Genomic DNA, 16,015 nt, shown 5'->3' with positions numbered 1-16,015 from the left:
GCCCCATGCTCTTTTGTATGCACAGAACTGAAGAAGGTATTTAATAAATTTGGTGAAGGAGTTTTTAAGTTTATGCACTTATAATTGGTTAACTTTGGTTTATGAATTTGTTTAACAAAGTTATAGTAACATTTTAAGGAAATTTTAACAGGTTGTTTCATAGTTATTGTGAAGAATTAAAGGTCTGCAGCTAAATTTTTGCCTTGCTTCTCTGTTGTGTCTTCTTTTATTGGTAACTTAGTTATGTCCATGATGTTTGTTGTTATTATGGTTAGTTTAGTGGGGATTACAATCCAATAAGAGTACTCATGAGTACTATGACAAAGTCTCTATGTCCACAAATAAGGAGCATGGCCTGATTGGGAGATGAATAATAAAGAAACATGCACCAAATTATCAGTATCGCCTTAAACCAAATAGAAAGAATAAAAAGGACACAAAAAAAAAACAAAAGCCTCTAAAAAAGGATTTTTTGTCTTAAAGCAAACACATGTATAATTAAAATATAACAACATAAGATGCAAATAAAGGTAAACATAAATGAAATATACAGCATTGTACTTGGTCCATGAAAAAGTGCACAGGGTAGTGGTTGCGAAAATCCATAGTCATCTGAAGATTGGTATGTGATTGCATACCAAGGATTACCCCACCTTGTACCATTTTGCATTATAATACTTTAATATGTTGCACATAGTATGCTTTACTAAGGTGCAGTGTAGCTGAAAGTTTATGCATTCCTACACTCTACTAAGCGTTAAAGAATATGTAAACCCAACATTCATATTCCTGATATGTGCCTGCTGTACCATGTACTTGTATGAAAAGTATCCTGTTCTCTTTGTATTGCTTCTTTTGTGTGAAATCTCTTGTATTCCTGCCAGGGCTCTGCTTTTAACCACTTGCCCTCCAGAGGATTTACCCCCCTTCCTGCCCAGGCCATTTTTTAGTTACGGAGCTGCATTACTTTAACTTACAATTGCGCGGTCATGCAACACTGCACCCAAATTAAGTTTATGTCCTTTTTTTCCTACGAATAGAGATTTCTTTTAGTGGTATTTGATCGCCTGTGCGATTTTTATTTTTTGCGCTATAAAAAAAATTGTACAATTTTGAGAAAAAAACAATATTTTTGACTTTTTGCTATTAAACGTATCCAGTAAAAAAAATTAGAAAAATCAAATTTCCCCATAAGTTTAGGCCAAAATGTATTCTGCTACATGTCTTTGCTCAAAAAATTCCTAATACATGTACATTAATTGGTTTACGTGAAAGTTATAGCGTTTACAAATGGCGATATATACTGGGATTTTTTTTTTAATGTTTACTAGTAATGGTGGCGATCAGTGACTTATAGCAGGACTGCGAGACTGCGGCGGACATTCTGACACTGGGGGGGAACTGATTTGGTGTCACTGACATCCCCAGTGACACCAATACAGTGATCAGTGCTAATAAAAGCACTGACACTGTACTAATGGCACTGAGCAGGAAGGGGTTAACATCTGGGGCAATCAAAGGGTTAACTGTGTGCTGTGTGTTTTACTGTGGGGCTGTGTGTGTGTGCTTCACTGTAAGCACACTGCTTTGTATGGCTCTGCTATGCACAGCCATGTAAAGCAGTGTGCAGGAGCTGTCAGGGGAGGGAACTGTTTTGTTTACAAACAGGTCTCCCCCCATCAGAGATGCTTGTCAATCACTGGCCGGGACCCGGTAATTGAGAGCCGCAGCTGCAAATGGCGGCGCGGGTAGGGTGAGCGAGCGCCTCTTGTGCGCCCCTACTCGGTAATGCAAAATCACGTATATATGTGTGATTTTGCGCATCCATGCCTCCCTGTACCAGTACTTCTGCCATAGGGTGGACGGGAAGTGGTTAATTAAAAACTGGCCACACTAAGCAGGAGAGCAAAGGGTGGTCAATTCCCTAGCTGTGCTAAATAGTCAGTATGCTCTCCTCCAATGATCAGACTTCTGCTCACATGCCCCCCCCCCAATCCTGCACAGCCATTCACTAGGAAGTTCAGGGGCTACTGCTTTTCCTTCCCCAGCTCTCTGTTCTCAGCTGCATAAGGAGCTTAGAAGGTATGTGATCATTTATAAAAATAAGGAAAAATGTATTTATATATTTTATTTATATCTTTACACAAATATTTTGCTTTTCATTTCCATTTTAAGCTGAAGAGGTTGTTTTACAAGGTGAGATATAACAACATGATACAACATGGCAAAAAAAAAAAAGCGTGTAATATTTTTACTTGTTTACTGTATATCATATGCAATATGGGTTAATTTTTGAAAAATAAGCTGCAAAATAAGCACAGTATTTTTTTTTTTTTTTTAAAAGTGATTTGTTCATTACTTATTAACAATGGGGAAAATAGCAATTCTATTTGTAATTTTTTTCTCATCTGAGAGAAACACATACTGTAACATTATACATATAAGGAGGTATTATAATATCACAAATATGTTAATGATTCAATTTGCAGTAGTATAACCAAATATTACCTACATATCTACAATATGAATATATAGCTTGGAGCACGGACATTTAAAGTGTCATTAAACCCACATCATAAAAAACTATCAGTAAATGCTGTATTATATGCTATTTATGCTCACTCATTCACTATGGGAGTCGCTTTCTGTATTGTGCAAAAAAACTGGTTCATCCTACTGTTCTCTATATCTCTCTTCTGTCTATGATTTTGCAGAACAGTCTTGACAGCTGCTGCACATATTCAGTTTTTTGTGAGTTTCTATCCTGACCATTTCCTCCCTATCACATCTGAGCAGCCCATATGACTATAGTGACACACATATAGGTGTATACATAGTGTAATGTAAGGACAGCCTACTCCTTCCCTCCTCCTTCATGCCCACTAACCAGCTAAACACAGTGGGAGTGGGATATTACATCTTGATTTATGGTGGCTTCACCTCCTTGTCATTCTAACACGCAGGCTGGAGGGGCATGATACTGCCTGTGACTGGTAGAAATTCACGAACACTATGTTACTGCCAAAAAATAATAAATATTTGATTTCAAATATATATTTGTATGATGATTTAAAACCATTTATTGATATTAATTATTTATTTTTACTCTATATCCCAAAGGCTGTTTTTTTTTTTTTTTGAACGTCTAGAAGCAGAGGACAAGAGGCTGCTCCTGCCACTGCTTCCCTACAGACAGGCGGGTAAAGAGCTGGATCATATGACAGCTGTATATCAATTAGGATAAAGGTAGTTAGACCTTTTTTTTATTAAAATAATTATAGTGCCATCATCCACATACAGAAAGAGAGGGAATAATGTAAATTAAACAGTGTGTGCTTAGTATTACTTTAAAGTGCTTTTTAATTCATTTTCAATACTCAAAGCAAATTCACCCATCCATGCCTCCATGCATTATTTTGTTGAGAAATCACTTTAAAAAAAACACCCCCTGGCATTTTTGGCAGTGGACATCTTGAGTAAAGGCAGGAGATTCATGTATCATTTACTTCCTGGAATCCATCTGCCCTTAGCTCAACCTCCCTCTCCTCCTGAAGACTGCTGGGATGTATAACATCATGTTCCTAGGCATGGAAACCAAGAAGTAGCTGAAGAAATGTAAAAAAAGATTTAAAATAAGTAAATATGATATACCGTACTTTCCTATCTATTTACGAATACTAGCAGCCTAAGGAACAAAAATAGTCCATGTTGACTAGGAGAGTCAAATTCTGTTTTAAGGAACTAACAGTCAGCTGCTGACAAATCTTTGTCAAGGTCTTATAGGCTATGGTGTAAATTCTGTTAATCAACTATCACCTCCAAAAGCCATCAACATTGCCCTCACAGACAAGAGGACTACAGCCCAGCAGGGAGGGAGAGTTCTTTACATATCGAGGCTCCAAATTGTCTGCAGTCATTCATAACTTTCGATAGGATCAGAGGAAATATGTTACATCTCCCATAAAATCCATAATATTAGTAGTGAAAGGTTAATCCTGATAGAACGCAATGTGAGCTACATGCAGTTGTAAAAATTGAATATCCTGGCCTTATAGAATAGAGAGTGAATAAATGGTATAATTGACTCTACTTACTTACTCTAAAGCAATTTGGATAATGAGGTCCTGTTGGAAATTTTATCTCTGACCCATCCATCAGAACTTGCTTATCCATACTAGCTATGGCCATGTCAGAGGACAAGAACTCTCCTCACAGCAGGTGAGCTACTACCTTCAGAGGTGAATGACCACTGGTTAAAGTCTGCCCCACATCAATATCTCTAAATATTAAGTTGCCTGAAAATGAACATTTGTATTTTTCCTTAGAATGTGTACAGGAGTGTTTACAGACTTTCCACTGTAAACTTTACTTCTGTTTATCTCTATCAAATCGTAATTTCTTTTTCTGTTTAATATGTTGGTTTTGAACTGTAAAACCTTGTCACCTGTTAATATAAATAATGTTAAAACACTTGGTATTAGGGGTGTGTCTGTCAAGCAACATAAAATACTCTCCAAACACTCAGACCCTTTGATTGTGTTTTCTCCCTTTTTACCTCAAAGCCAATAGCCAGTTTCTGTAGATATTTTTTTTGTTATCTTCTTTATGTTTTTTGTACACATTTCTATGCACTCCGTGTCTAGGGATATTAAGTATACAAATGTAATAAGTGGCCTTCCGTATACTAAGATAATATAGTTTCTAGGGAGGTTGTTCCATTGTATTACTAGTGCCTGTATGCTCAGTTGCCAGTGTGTGTGTGTAAGCATCAGTCCATCTTCAGGATCTTGAATGAACCAAACTGCTGGATAGCCAATATGAACTGTCCAAGTCAAGCAGTGATATGGACACCTGAAGAAGTAACCCACCCATCATCCATGCAAAAAAAAAAAGAGAACATGACCACAGATTTAGGTAAATAAAAGGGGCATTTAGATTTTTTTTGTATGCTAGTGAGGTTTGAAGAGGGACAGAAACTTAGTGCTTTTTGGATCCACCCTTGCAGAATTCGTGATAAGAAGCCTAACTTGTTTAACTTGTTAAAACAATCTATAAAATGTGTTTATAGCAGCTAAATTCATCTGTTGGAGCTTGAATTCTGGTGGCAAGTTTTTGTCATTAAAGACCACAAATGATAAACAAGAACAGTATACAATTCCATTTGCAAGCTACCCAACAAAACTAAAAGATGAGTTTTGTGTGAAGTTCACCTTCACCTCTGAATGGGTCTGCAGCCTCTCGCCTGTCATTCTCAGCAACCTCCCTTTTCCTTTGAGACTGAAGTTGGCGAGAACAAAAGGTATATATTTTTTCTAAATATGTGGCTCCTTAAAATGTATCTATAGTCAAACTTTTAAACCATATATTCATTTCAATATTGAAATTCAGTTATTTCTACACTAATCCTATAAATATGAATGATCTTGAAGCTTGAAAATGCTTACTTCCTTGACTGCGATGACACACATTTACTATGCCTGCACTGCAGATACTGTTGTCTGCACTACAAAGGAGCTGAAGAGGAGGAAATACAAGAGATACAGTTCGTACTAGAAAAAAAATAATTTCATATCTGCTTGCAGGCAGCAAAGTACCATGGGATATGTAGTCCTTAGAAAATGAACGTAAACCAAAGGAGCAGAGGAGAAGCTGCAAAGAATGCAGAGAATCCAGAGCATGCAGAAAATGCAGAAAGTTGTGAAAAGAGATGGCCAGCAGACAGGCAGCATTTACAACATGAAAGGAGATTTTCAAGTAATATTATATTAAATTGTCAAAAAATATCTATTGTTTGTATTGCTATTGCAATAATGTTCTAAAATGAAAGTGTATGATGTGATTTTAAATCTCCTTTAATTTTTCATTGGGCTGAAATGGAAATGACTGGGGTGTTTGCAAGCCTGGGAACAAGTAGTTCCAGGACATCAAGTTGCTACCAGTCACAGGGATTTGCAGACTTGAGTATCCTGGTATGCAGAATTAATACTGGGTTGTAAAGGAAAAGTATTATGCAGGCAGACTGTGCTCCTGTGTTTATATAAAAGAACCCCACAATTTTCTGTTTAAAGCAGAACTTCACCCAAAAAGGGACGTTACTCTGTTTCTCCTCCTTCACCCATGTCATATTTGGCACCTAATTTTTTTGGGTTGGGGGCAGGAACCCAGGGGATCCTTGCGGAAGTTCTCCTCCCTGCCTCCTTGCCTGCAGTCCTAAGGAACACATCACAGGTCCCAGAACACTACGGGACCATTCACAAGGCACAACGTGGTTTGCTCATCTCCAGTGGGTAGCCGGCTGTGAAGCCACAAGCAGATAAGATGCTGGAGCAGGGGACCGAAGAGCAGCAAAGAAACCAGCCCGGGTGAGGACAGCACTGGATCTTGGGACAGGTGAGTGGCTGTTTATTAAAAGTGAACAGCTACAATTTTTTAGCCGCTGACTTTTAATTTTTTCAAAGGTGCCTGGAGAACTGCTTTAGGGTAACTGTATAAACTTAAACTGTTCAAATATTTCCCTTATATAACAAGATGATTGCATTGAAAATGGCAGTTTTTGGAGAAATATTGTAAAAAAAAGTGGAAGATTCACTAAAATAGACATCACTTAGTAATCTGATGTACTGCTGTGCACACTCCAGGAACTGCTACTGTTCCGAGATCTGGATGGCCTCCGCACTTCTGCCAAGTAGAAAAGAAAACCTTTTGTTATTGTTTTAGGGAAAAAAAACCTCAGGTATTCTTATACTTAAATAACAAGCAAGAAAAGAGACTGGTAGCAACATTTTGTTATTTGTTGTCTCTAGGTCAAGCACATAAAACTATGGTGGGGTCAATTTAAAAAAAAAATAGCTCTACAAATGTCACAGCAATTGCACAGCCATTACGAATAAACCCTGTAATGTGTCTAATGTGTTTCTTTCCTACGATCGTCAGCTCCATCTAGTGGCCATTATGTGATATTTTCCTGATCAAGGTGTGCCAGGAAAATACTGCATTATGGTCACTAGATAGAGCTGGAAATCATGGGAAATATATTAGACATTATGGGAATTACTTGTGAAGGTTTTTCAAATGCTGTGACATTCGTCCAGCATTTTTTTTTTTTTTAACAACCAGCCCCCTTAGTGTTTTTCAGACCACATACAGTGTGTTTGCTTCCAATCCAAGTATTGAAGCAAGCAGGAGGGTAAGAAGCATTTAATGCCAGAGAGGCATAACATTTCTCTTCTTCAATAAAATACTCTACTGTCTGCAATCTCTTTAAAAGTATATTCAAATAGGGAAGATGGTGACTTGCATCACAGTGATGCTGCCTTGTCTTCCCTTACATTTGGTCACGTGACCAAATTCTCTGTCTATGCTCTGAAAGTGCACGCAACTTGACAGGAGTTGACAAATATCACAACTGATAATATATACAGCAATTTAATTTACATAGTAAAGAAACCTACCAGTTTCACAATGCACATTTACAACTGGAGGAGACTTCAGTCTGAAAAACATAATGGAGGAAAGACTTCACTGATAGGAAAAAAAAACATATTGAATGCGTTAATACTATGGGCCTTGTGTATTTCAAATGTCTGAAAAGAAAGTGTCTGTGTTGAATTTAGAAGCCGGTCAGATTTCAGCAGCCATTTTCTGGTGAATGCAGGGGCGGACTGACAACTCATGGGGCCCCCGGGCAATAGGGGATCATGGGGCCCCTGTGTCCTTGCCCAAACTCAAAAAAGCCTATGAAAAAGGTACCAGGGGAATCTCATGGGGCCTCCTACTGACCCTGGGCCCTTGGGCAGTGCCCGATTTTCCCAATGGTCAGTCCGCCCCTGAGTGAATCTCACTTAATACTACGGTCACACAGGCTTTCCTTTTTCTTGAAAGCTAGCTATAGCCATAGATAGGTAGAAATTTGACCAATTCAGCAGGGACCAACTGAATTCTGATCAGTGTGTGGCTGTTCCTGCTCTACTGCTCATATGATTGACTTCTGTTGATGGGACAATTGATAGCAGCACAAGCCGTTGTCAGAATACAATGTCCATGTGGGGGAATTCCTCCATCCACCTCATTTGTGTGGATGGAAGAATCTGTTAGTTTGTTTTGTTCAGCCAGGTGTCTGAACGAAAAAAAAACTATGCATCTGTGGCCAGCACAACTGTATTTTAAACTGCAATTTACTGTTTAGTTTATGGCAATAAATGCAACAAGTTGAAGAACCCATACCATATAATTTGCTTTACAGCATAAAACAAAGAGCACTTGTAGTCTAATCAACCTGACCTCAGGATACTAACACTTACAAATTTCCAGAGCCTTTTTGGAAGCCTCAAAACCATGAGTGCTTTAGTTTGAAAATCCTGACTTCATCTAAGACTAGCACCTTGGCTTTCTTCCTCTCACACGTCACGCAGTGTGATAGGTTTCCTCAATGACTACAATAGCTGTGGAAAAATGCTGAATATGTATGCAGGCTCTTGGATTTGAATATAAATTTGTATAGTTTAGAATAACTATTGAATTTTGCTAAATTTATATATGCAGGGTAACTTTACTATGTCAGCTGGCAGAATCGCATGGATACCCATTTAGAGTGCAAACATTCAGTATGAGAAATGATCTGCCCTCTATATCTCATCCATCAATGCTCTAGGACTCTCTGAGAGATAACAAGGATTTGCAGAAAAGCTAGAATTCTAGATGTGAACAATAGTGTTGTGCAAATTATAGTGTAAGCTATTGAATGTATAAGGACTTATAAGTTGCAGAAAAACTGGAATTGTAGATATAAACCCTAGTGTTGTACAAATTATAGTGTTAGCTATTGAATTGTTAAGTGTTGTCAGGGTGCTAGCGGGTTGAATCTGTTGTGGGCAGAGCCTGGAAATCTAGTGAAGATATCTGACCATTGCAGTACCAAACCGATATAACTTTTCTAGCACCTTCTCATGGGTGACATAACAGTTCTATACAAAATGTTTAAAAAATTAGAAAATGTGAGATTTGCTATATGTAAGTATATACTCTGCTACATACGTATGCTGTATTTCACATCATACTACTCAAAATGTTTGTAATATTTCATTTTTGACCCAGCACAGAATGTGGGAAGATACTTCTCTTAAGAGGACATTTACTTGGCTATGTCAAAGAAAAGTAAGAAAAGAAAAGAAAAAATCAGCACCTACAAGTGGGAGTCATCCTTGGCTAGGTGAGAATTAAGGAAGTGGAAGCAAGTACCACTAAAAAAGGTACTCAGGTTAAAGGATAAGTTCACCTTTAAAACAAAATAATAAATGCACATCTTTTTGCTGGTAAAACAAATTGTGCATTTATTATTTTATATTAGGAGCCTGTAAGACATTGCATCAGCATATCATTGGTGCAATATAAGGCTCTTGCAAACTGTCAGTGTAAGCTGTCTGTTCGTACCTCGTACGGGCAGGCAGTTACACAATAACAGGAAGAATCAATGAACTACTTAGATCACTCAGAGCACTCTGGAAGTTCATTGAGCACTACAAGGCGTTAGCCACAAATACCGATGTTAGTTGTAGATTCCCATTCACAGAAATCTGTGAATGAATGACATGGTTTGAGAGCAGAGCCCACATGGCTGCATCTTTAAATTGTGACAGCAAGCATGGAGGGAAGATTCCCGGCCTGCTGTCACAGTGTGTGTGTGTGGGGGGGGGGGGGGGGGCGGGCTCAGGGGCAGCTGCAGCAATAATGTGTTACACCCTGAATAATGATGTAACATGTACCATGTTATAAAAGGTGAACTTTTCCTTTAAGGTTCACTTTGAGGATGATTTTAGAAGATACATGTTCTAAAATCTTACCTGATCTCTTCTCCCTCCAGCAATTTATTATAAGTAGCAATCTCAATATCCAGAGCCAGTTTCACATTCATCAGGTCCTGGTAGTCCCTCAGTTGCCGGGCAACATCTTGTTTGGCTTTCTGTAGGGCTTCCTTTACTTCGGTAAGCTTTGCATTGGCATCTTTAAGGGTGGCACTACTGTTCGCCTTGGTCACAGACACCTCCTGCTCCAGATTCATACTCTGTAGTGCCAAACAAGAGAAGGGATGAGAACAGTATTTCAACTACTGCAAAATGGCTGCAAACACATCATTATAAAGGTAGTGTGCATTTTACAAGAACAACTTAAACTATCTTAGATTGGTTATCTATAGGAGCCAAGTTTGCAAGTACCCATAACAATTTGGAGTGAATGTACTGAAAGAGGAAGAAAGAAAGTTGGAGCTCTTGCCCATGAGGAACAATCACAAATCTTGTTCAAAATTTCTATAATATAAGAAGGAGACTCCTGAATGTTCGCCATTGACAACAACTCTAATGTTGCACTATTTTCCTTTCTTTAGCTTAAGTGCAATAGCACTTTTTGTTTTCAGGATCTGTCTTCTGAAACATCTGTTGTAATTATTGATAGTCGCTTTGATTGTCTGAATTATAAAGCAAAACTTGAAACCATGACTTGGAGGTTGTATTAGGCTACATTCATATGGGTGCCGGTGGTTGTAAACACTGTTGTGCACTCTGCGAACAGCTGCAGGTGTTAGTGGTGGCTGTCAGATATGCACTCTGTGCAGTACTGACCCTGTATGCAGTACCGGGACAGGATTATCCACCATCCAGGGCAGGGAACCAGAATTGCGCCCCCCTCCCCACTGATAATACATGTCGTAGAATAGGCGTACGACCATACATATATTCTTTGCCCCCCTTGCTTCTCTGTGACCTGGGCAGCCGCCCCTCCTGCCTACCCCTTGTCCCGGCCCTGCCTGGGTACAGTCAGTATGGGGTTTATTTACTAAAGCTGGAGAGTCCAAAATCAGACTCCCTTCTGCATAGAAACCAATCAGCTTCTAACCTCAGCTTGTTCAATGAAGCTTTGGCAATGAAACCTGGAAGCTGATTGGTTTCTATGCAGAAGGGAGTCTGATTTTGGACTCTCCAGCTTTAGTAAATAAACCCCTATGTGTCCAGGGTTGGCATTTCTGTGGAGTTTTGGCCGCACACAAGCTGGCTGTAGATAGTAGAGACAGTTTCTTTATCCAGAGCTGGTGTTCAGCTGCCTCTGAACACAGCAACTTTCCACACACAAAATCCTATGTGAATATAGCCATAGAGGATTGGATAGATCCTGTTTTAGCAATAGATGCCAATACTTATTATTATTCTTTAAAAAAAAAAATCACTTATTTTGGTAGCCATTGCATAAGTGTGAATTTAGCTTAAGCCACCCAAATAACTCTTGCACGGCATAGATGTTTGTAAGCAGTTAAAGTATAAACATAACCTAAAGTGATTGTACCAAAAAAATCCTCTACTAGATTTGGATCTGTGTTTAACAGTGACATCTTATTGGAAACGCTCCAACATGTTCCACTCTGGTAGACAAAACCACTGTTTATGATCTTCTCTCTGCCTTGACAAGATGACAATCTTCTAACATGTAAGTGAGGCTCCGGCTAAAACTTTTTTTAAAATAAATCCTCTATTAGGGTTATTATTTCTTTGTTTCTTATGGTGATACATAGCAACTATTTGAAGGACAATCTCTAAAGTTTTATTATGCATCAATAAAAACATTAGCAATGACATACATGTGAACATCAATATTCATTGTATAACTAATGCTGTCCTCAAACATGGTTCTGTTTCTCTCTGCCTCGTGGTTTATAATCTTCACAGTATCACAATTACAATATAATAACTTAGATGCAATTCCCCCTTAGTTTTTTCCACAAACTATATCTTCCAATTTTTTAAAAAGATAAAAACTCATATTTTCCATTCAAAACAGGACAGCATGGCCTTGGTTTTGTCACAAATAAATCTCTCATTAAGGTCAGTGCAATCAGCACCACCATAATAATGTAGAGACACTTTCCTGTGCAGAGCCTCTATTAATAGCTTGCAAAATTTGTATGAAAAAGTAGATCTTAGAATTTATTTTATTCTTGGCTATTAAAACATATACGTATTCCAACAAAAGTGGATTATCCCAATCAAGGAAATCTTGCTGAACATCAGAAAATAGAGAAAATGCACATATAAAGTTACAGTGTGAAATTTTTAAGGAGCAATCAAAATGTCAGCACACAGGTGCATCAAAACAAAAAGGTGTGTGAGTGATTGCAATTCATTTTCTTCAACCATTTAAGTTCTCATATCTGTACACCCATTATGGGTCAGAGCAATTTATACATTTGCACCATGGGCAAATGAGGGAGCCGGGGGGGATATTGGCCAAGCTGGGCTGTGTGTGTCCAAAGCACATGGCTTGCTGTGGGGGCACCCAGAAGAAGAAGGAACAGAGAGCGCTGCTGGGGGACTCCAGAAGAGAAGGTAAGGTATTGCTCTGTGCAGTACCATGGCAGTATAACATTTTTTTATTTTAAATAAAAAAAGAGGCGTTACGATGATTTCATGTGGTGGGCAAAAAAAAAAAAAAGAAAAAAACAGCCACAACCTTATTCTCTGTTTAAAAGCAATGGCCGCCCTGCAAAGGTCCAAAATCAGAGCTTTAAGTACAGCACAATGATGATTGTAGCGTTCTAGCCTAAAGCTGCAAAGGGTGGGATGGACCTTTGCAGAGAGACTACTGTTTCCACACAGATAGAAAGGGTACTTCTGTATGGCATACGGGCAGTGTTTTGTACAGTGTATTGTTCTGTTTTTTAAAGAAAACAAACTGTAAGATTTTGCAATCCCAGGAGAAAGATCATCTATTTTTTAGGCAGCTACAGCAACAGCGTTTTTACTCTCACTTCTACAGCACACTTCTGTAGAGTGATTTTTAGAAGCACTGGAAGCCCAGCAGTCAATCATTTCAGATTCTAGGCATAGTACTGATCTTGGCTGTCAGAGATAGCCTGCAGTTCCAACCTGAATCCCTTCCAGGACCAGCAGGAGCCACTGATTACCGATGCCAGTATAAAATGGCACTGGGTCGAATAGCTGCTCTCCCAGTGCCATTTTAACATGGCACTGGGGACTGCAGTGGTTAATGGAGGTGGAAAAAAAATCTACTGGCAAAATCAACCAGTATGAAGCTATGGGATGCCTGTGTCAGTGCTGGTGATAGACAACTATATAATTATTATTTTATTTTTCCTATAGTTCCACAGTTCTATTTTAAGACAGGTCAGTTCCAATTTATTGATGATGAATTAATAAATAATCGTAATGTCTGTCAGTTTAGGTAAACTACATTTAATTGTAAGAATGTAGATGCTTTTATCTAACTTGCAGCTGTCAGTTTCACCCAGATGTGAAGTAAATGTGTTAGACAGTCTGTGCTTGGAATTTTTGTTAAGAGATTGCTATTTTTTAATCTTTTGGACAAGGTTATTTCAACAGAGACTTGTCAAAAAGAAATTATATGTAACAGTTCCTAATCTAATTTAAGTTTTTTATGGTGGTGAGTGACAGTATAATTATGTTGTGGTCTTTCCACTGCCTTTATGATGGTTGTTAAAGTAATGCAGATTGAAATGCACAGAAAGTGATTATTACTGTACACTCATGGGCAGAACTAAAGCACTCTACTAAATCATGGATTAGTATTTAAACAATCTTCCTTTACTGTAGCTCATTATAATGACAGATTCTAAGCCTGTGGATTGGGGCTGCCAAGGTGCAAAGCGCATACATGAAGTATAAGTTGCTTCGCATAAAATTATAGCAATTGATTTCTCATTGGATAGAATTTAAAATGTTATATACTCTAATATTAAAAATTCAAATGATTAATTGAATGGTCTACATAAAATTATGCTTTAGATTCACATCATGTTGCGATTACCGTGCCTCGACATAAGTTAAATGCACTTTAGTTTACTTTTTTTAAGGCAATTGTGTTGTGACGTGTTTTACTGCATTGCAGCTCATTGCACTTTAAATGCAACATGTTTCATTTTCACTCAGTGTAAATTAACGCAGTGCACTGGTGAACTGGGCCTATTGGAAACATTGGATTTCAGCTTGTCATTATGTCGGACCTGTGGTAAGCAACACAGCCAGATGGACATGGCATGACTAGATTCTATTGGTGGAGAATGATTGCTGAATTAGCCCCTGGTTTCATATATGTCTTGGCTACTCCATCAGTGAGACTTCCCTGCTTTATTTCCAAACTCTTGTTGTATATTCAGTAATATAAAATGGTTGAAAAATCCCATGGGAATGATGAGAAAGTGGGAAATAGATCTTGGCCCCTTTGAAGAAGATCAATGGGAGGAAGATCTCCAAGCACTACCACTAAGCTCTCTTATTGTAAACCAATGCTTATGCAGTTATATTTGATCCTACAGGTCCATTATACCCCTTAAAAACATTTTAGGATGGGCATAATTGAGGACCCTACATTTAGTAAATGCAGCCGGGACCAGGGTGACTTAATTCACTTATTGTGGAGGTGCCCCAAATTACATATATTTTGGGAGGGGATTGTGCAAACTCTAAATGCAGTATTCCAGGCCCAGATCAAACTTGATCCTAATCATGCAATGGGAACCCTTGACACTCTACAGTTGCCCATGCTTGCTAGGGAAGCAATGGCCAGGGCATTATTCCAGATATGTTGGGTTATCCTATGACACTGAAAGTCAGCAGACCCCCCTACTCATAAGGAATGGCTGCAATGCATTGGGGACACTCTCAGACTGGAGATATATATTTATCAGCACAGGGGTTACCCCCCAAATTTTAAAAACTCTGGTGTCCATGCTTAGATGCCCCGGGTAGAAGTCTACTCGAACTGTGGGAAAAGGAGGGGAAAACGGTTAGCCCACCTTTCCCTCATGCGACTGCAGCAGCACAGTTTCAAGTCTCCCTGATAGCATGGTGAGAAGATTTACAGTACATGAGGGTCACCTGACATCTGTTAAGGTCATGTGACCTTCCCCCTTAGGAAACTTCTAGAACAATTTGGGGGGCTATAAAAGTAGGGTTCTGTCCCAGACCACTCAGTTGCCTCAGAAGGCTGTGGTGCTTCCTCCATCCCAGCCTGTCGCAGCCATTTATTGTGTGATGGTGTCACCTTTGAAAACAAAGTGGGACAGGTTTTTTAGCAACTTGAGTCATAGTGACTAAGTTGCAATATCAGTTGAAGTATTTTTAAGTGAGCTAAGTGTGGAATTTAAAGTAGTACGAAAAATCCATGGCTTGAGTTGTAGTGGCTAAGCTGTTATGAGCTTTATTTGTTTGAAATAAATTATATGGAGTTGTATTTTTATTAAAAATGCCTTTAAAACCAATAATAAATGTCCGCTGACAAATTTTATCCAAACCTGGTTTGTATTTGTGTATTTATTTCAGGATATTATTTGCTGCTCCCTGCTGTCCCATAGTATGATCCTATGGATTAGATGTGTTCATGCTTGCCTCGCCCATGCTCTGTTGTGTTTGCTCTGTAAATTTTTGTTCTTTGTTTTTCTTATTATTTCAATAAAATCTCTTTGATTTATAAGACAGAAAACCCGAAAAAAAACAGGAACAGTGGAAAGCCTTCATAATGGCCACAGTGGGTGAGCAAGCCCAAGAATTTCAGTTCAAACATCTCAGTTTGGCTAATGTAAAAAAAATATTTTTTTTTTTAGTTTTAGATGGAGTGAGAAAACGTCAGAACTTTAATTGCTTTCTGTGCCCCCACTGAGGAGATTAACCCACTCTTTTAAATCCAAGATGTTACAGTTGTCCCTGGAACAAAAATAGAAGAGAAATCTGTCAATGAGGACACATATTCTGGTAACAGCTGTCTGTGATTTTCTTTACCTTCCTTTTGTGGCTCTGGAAAAGTATGTAAAGGGATCTTTGCCATTTGACACAGGAAAAACACAAAAGGAGGGCTTAAACATTGCTGGCTTTTTCCAAATTAAAAAAAAAGCAAAAAACATTTTTGCTACAGTTACACATTCAATTGTTGGATTGTTTAATTACCACTAGTTCAGCTAATAAACTTGCTGCAGTCTTGGCTTTCTAGACCTCAG

At 38.5% G+C, this 16,015-nt stretch overlaps 1 protein-coding gene across 1 annotated transcript in view; it reads right to left on the bottom strand.

Annotated features, from left to right (window-relative positions):
- Positions 1-453: 453 nt before the first annotated feature.
- The window catches only part of LOC149450858 (keratin, type II cytoskeletal 80-like), a 68,850-nt gene continuing 53,288 nt past the window's right edge, over positions 454-16,015 (bottom strand). Inside the window, exons 7-9 of the mRNA XM_089691499.1 lie at positions 9,840-10,060; positions 7,452-7,492; positions 454-6,678 (exon numbers count right to left, since the gene is read on the bottom strand). Coding sequence (XP_089547625.1) covers positions 6,605-6,678; positions 7,452-7,492; positions 9,840-10,060 — 336 coding nt within the window. The 3' untranslated portion in view covers positions 454-6,604. The remainder of the gene's footprint in view (positions 6,679-7,451; positions 7,493-9,839; positions 10,061-16,015) is intronic.

The sequence above is a fragment of the Staurois parvus genome, unplaced genomic scaffold (genome assembly GCF_062004578.1).
Source record: "Staurois parvus isolate SC_StPar_1 unplaced genomic scaffold, SC_StPar_1.0 ptg000562l, whole genome shotgun sequence".
Taxonomy (NCBI): Eukaryota; Metazoa; Chordata; class Amphibia; order Anura; family Ranidae; genus Staurois; species Staurois parvus.
The sequence above is the reverse complement of the archived record's forward strand: the minus strand, read 5'-3'. Positions and strand labels throughout refer to the sequence as shown.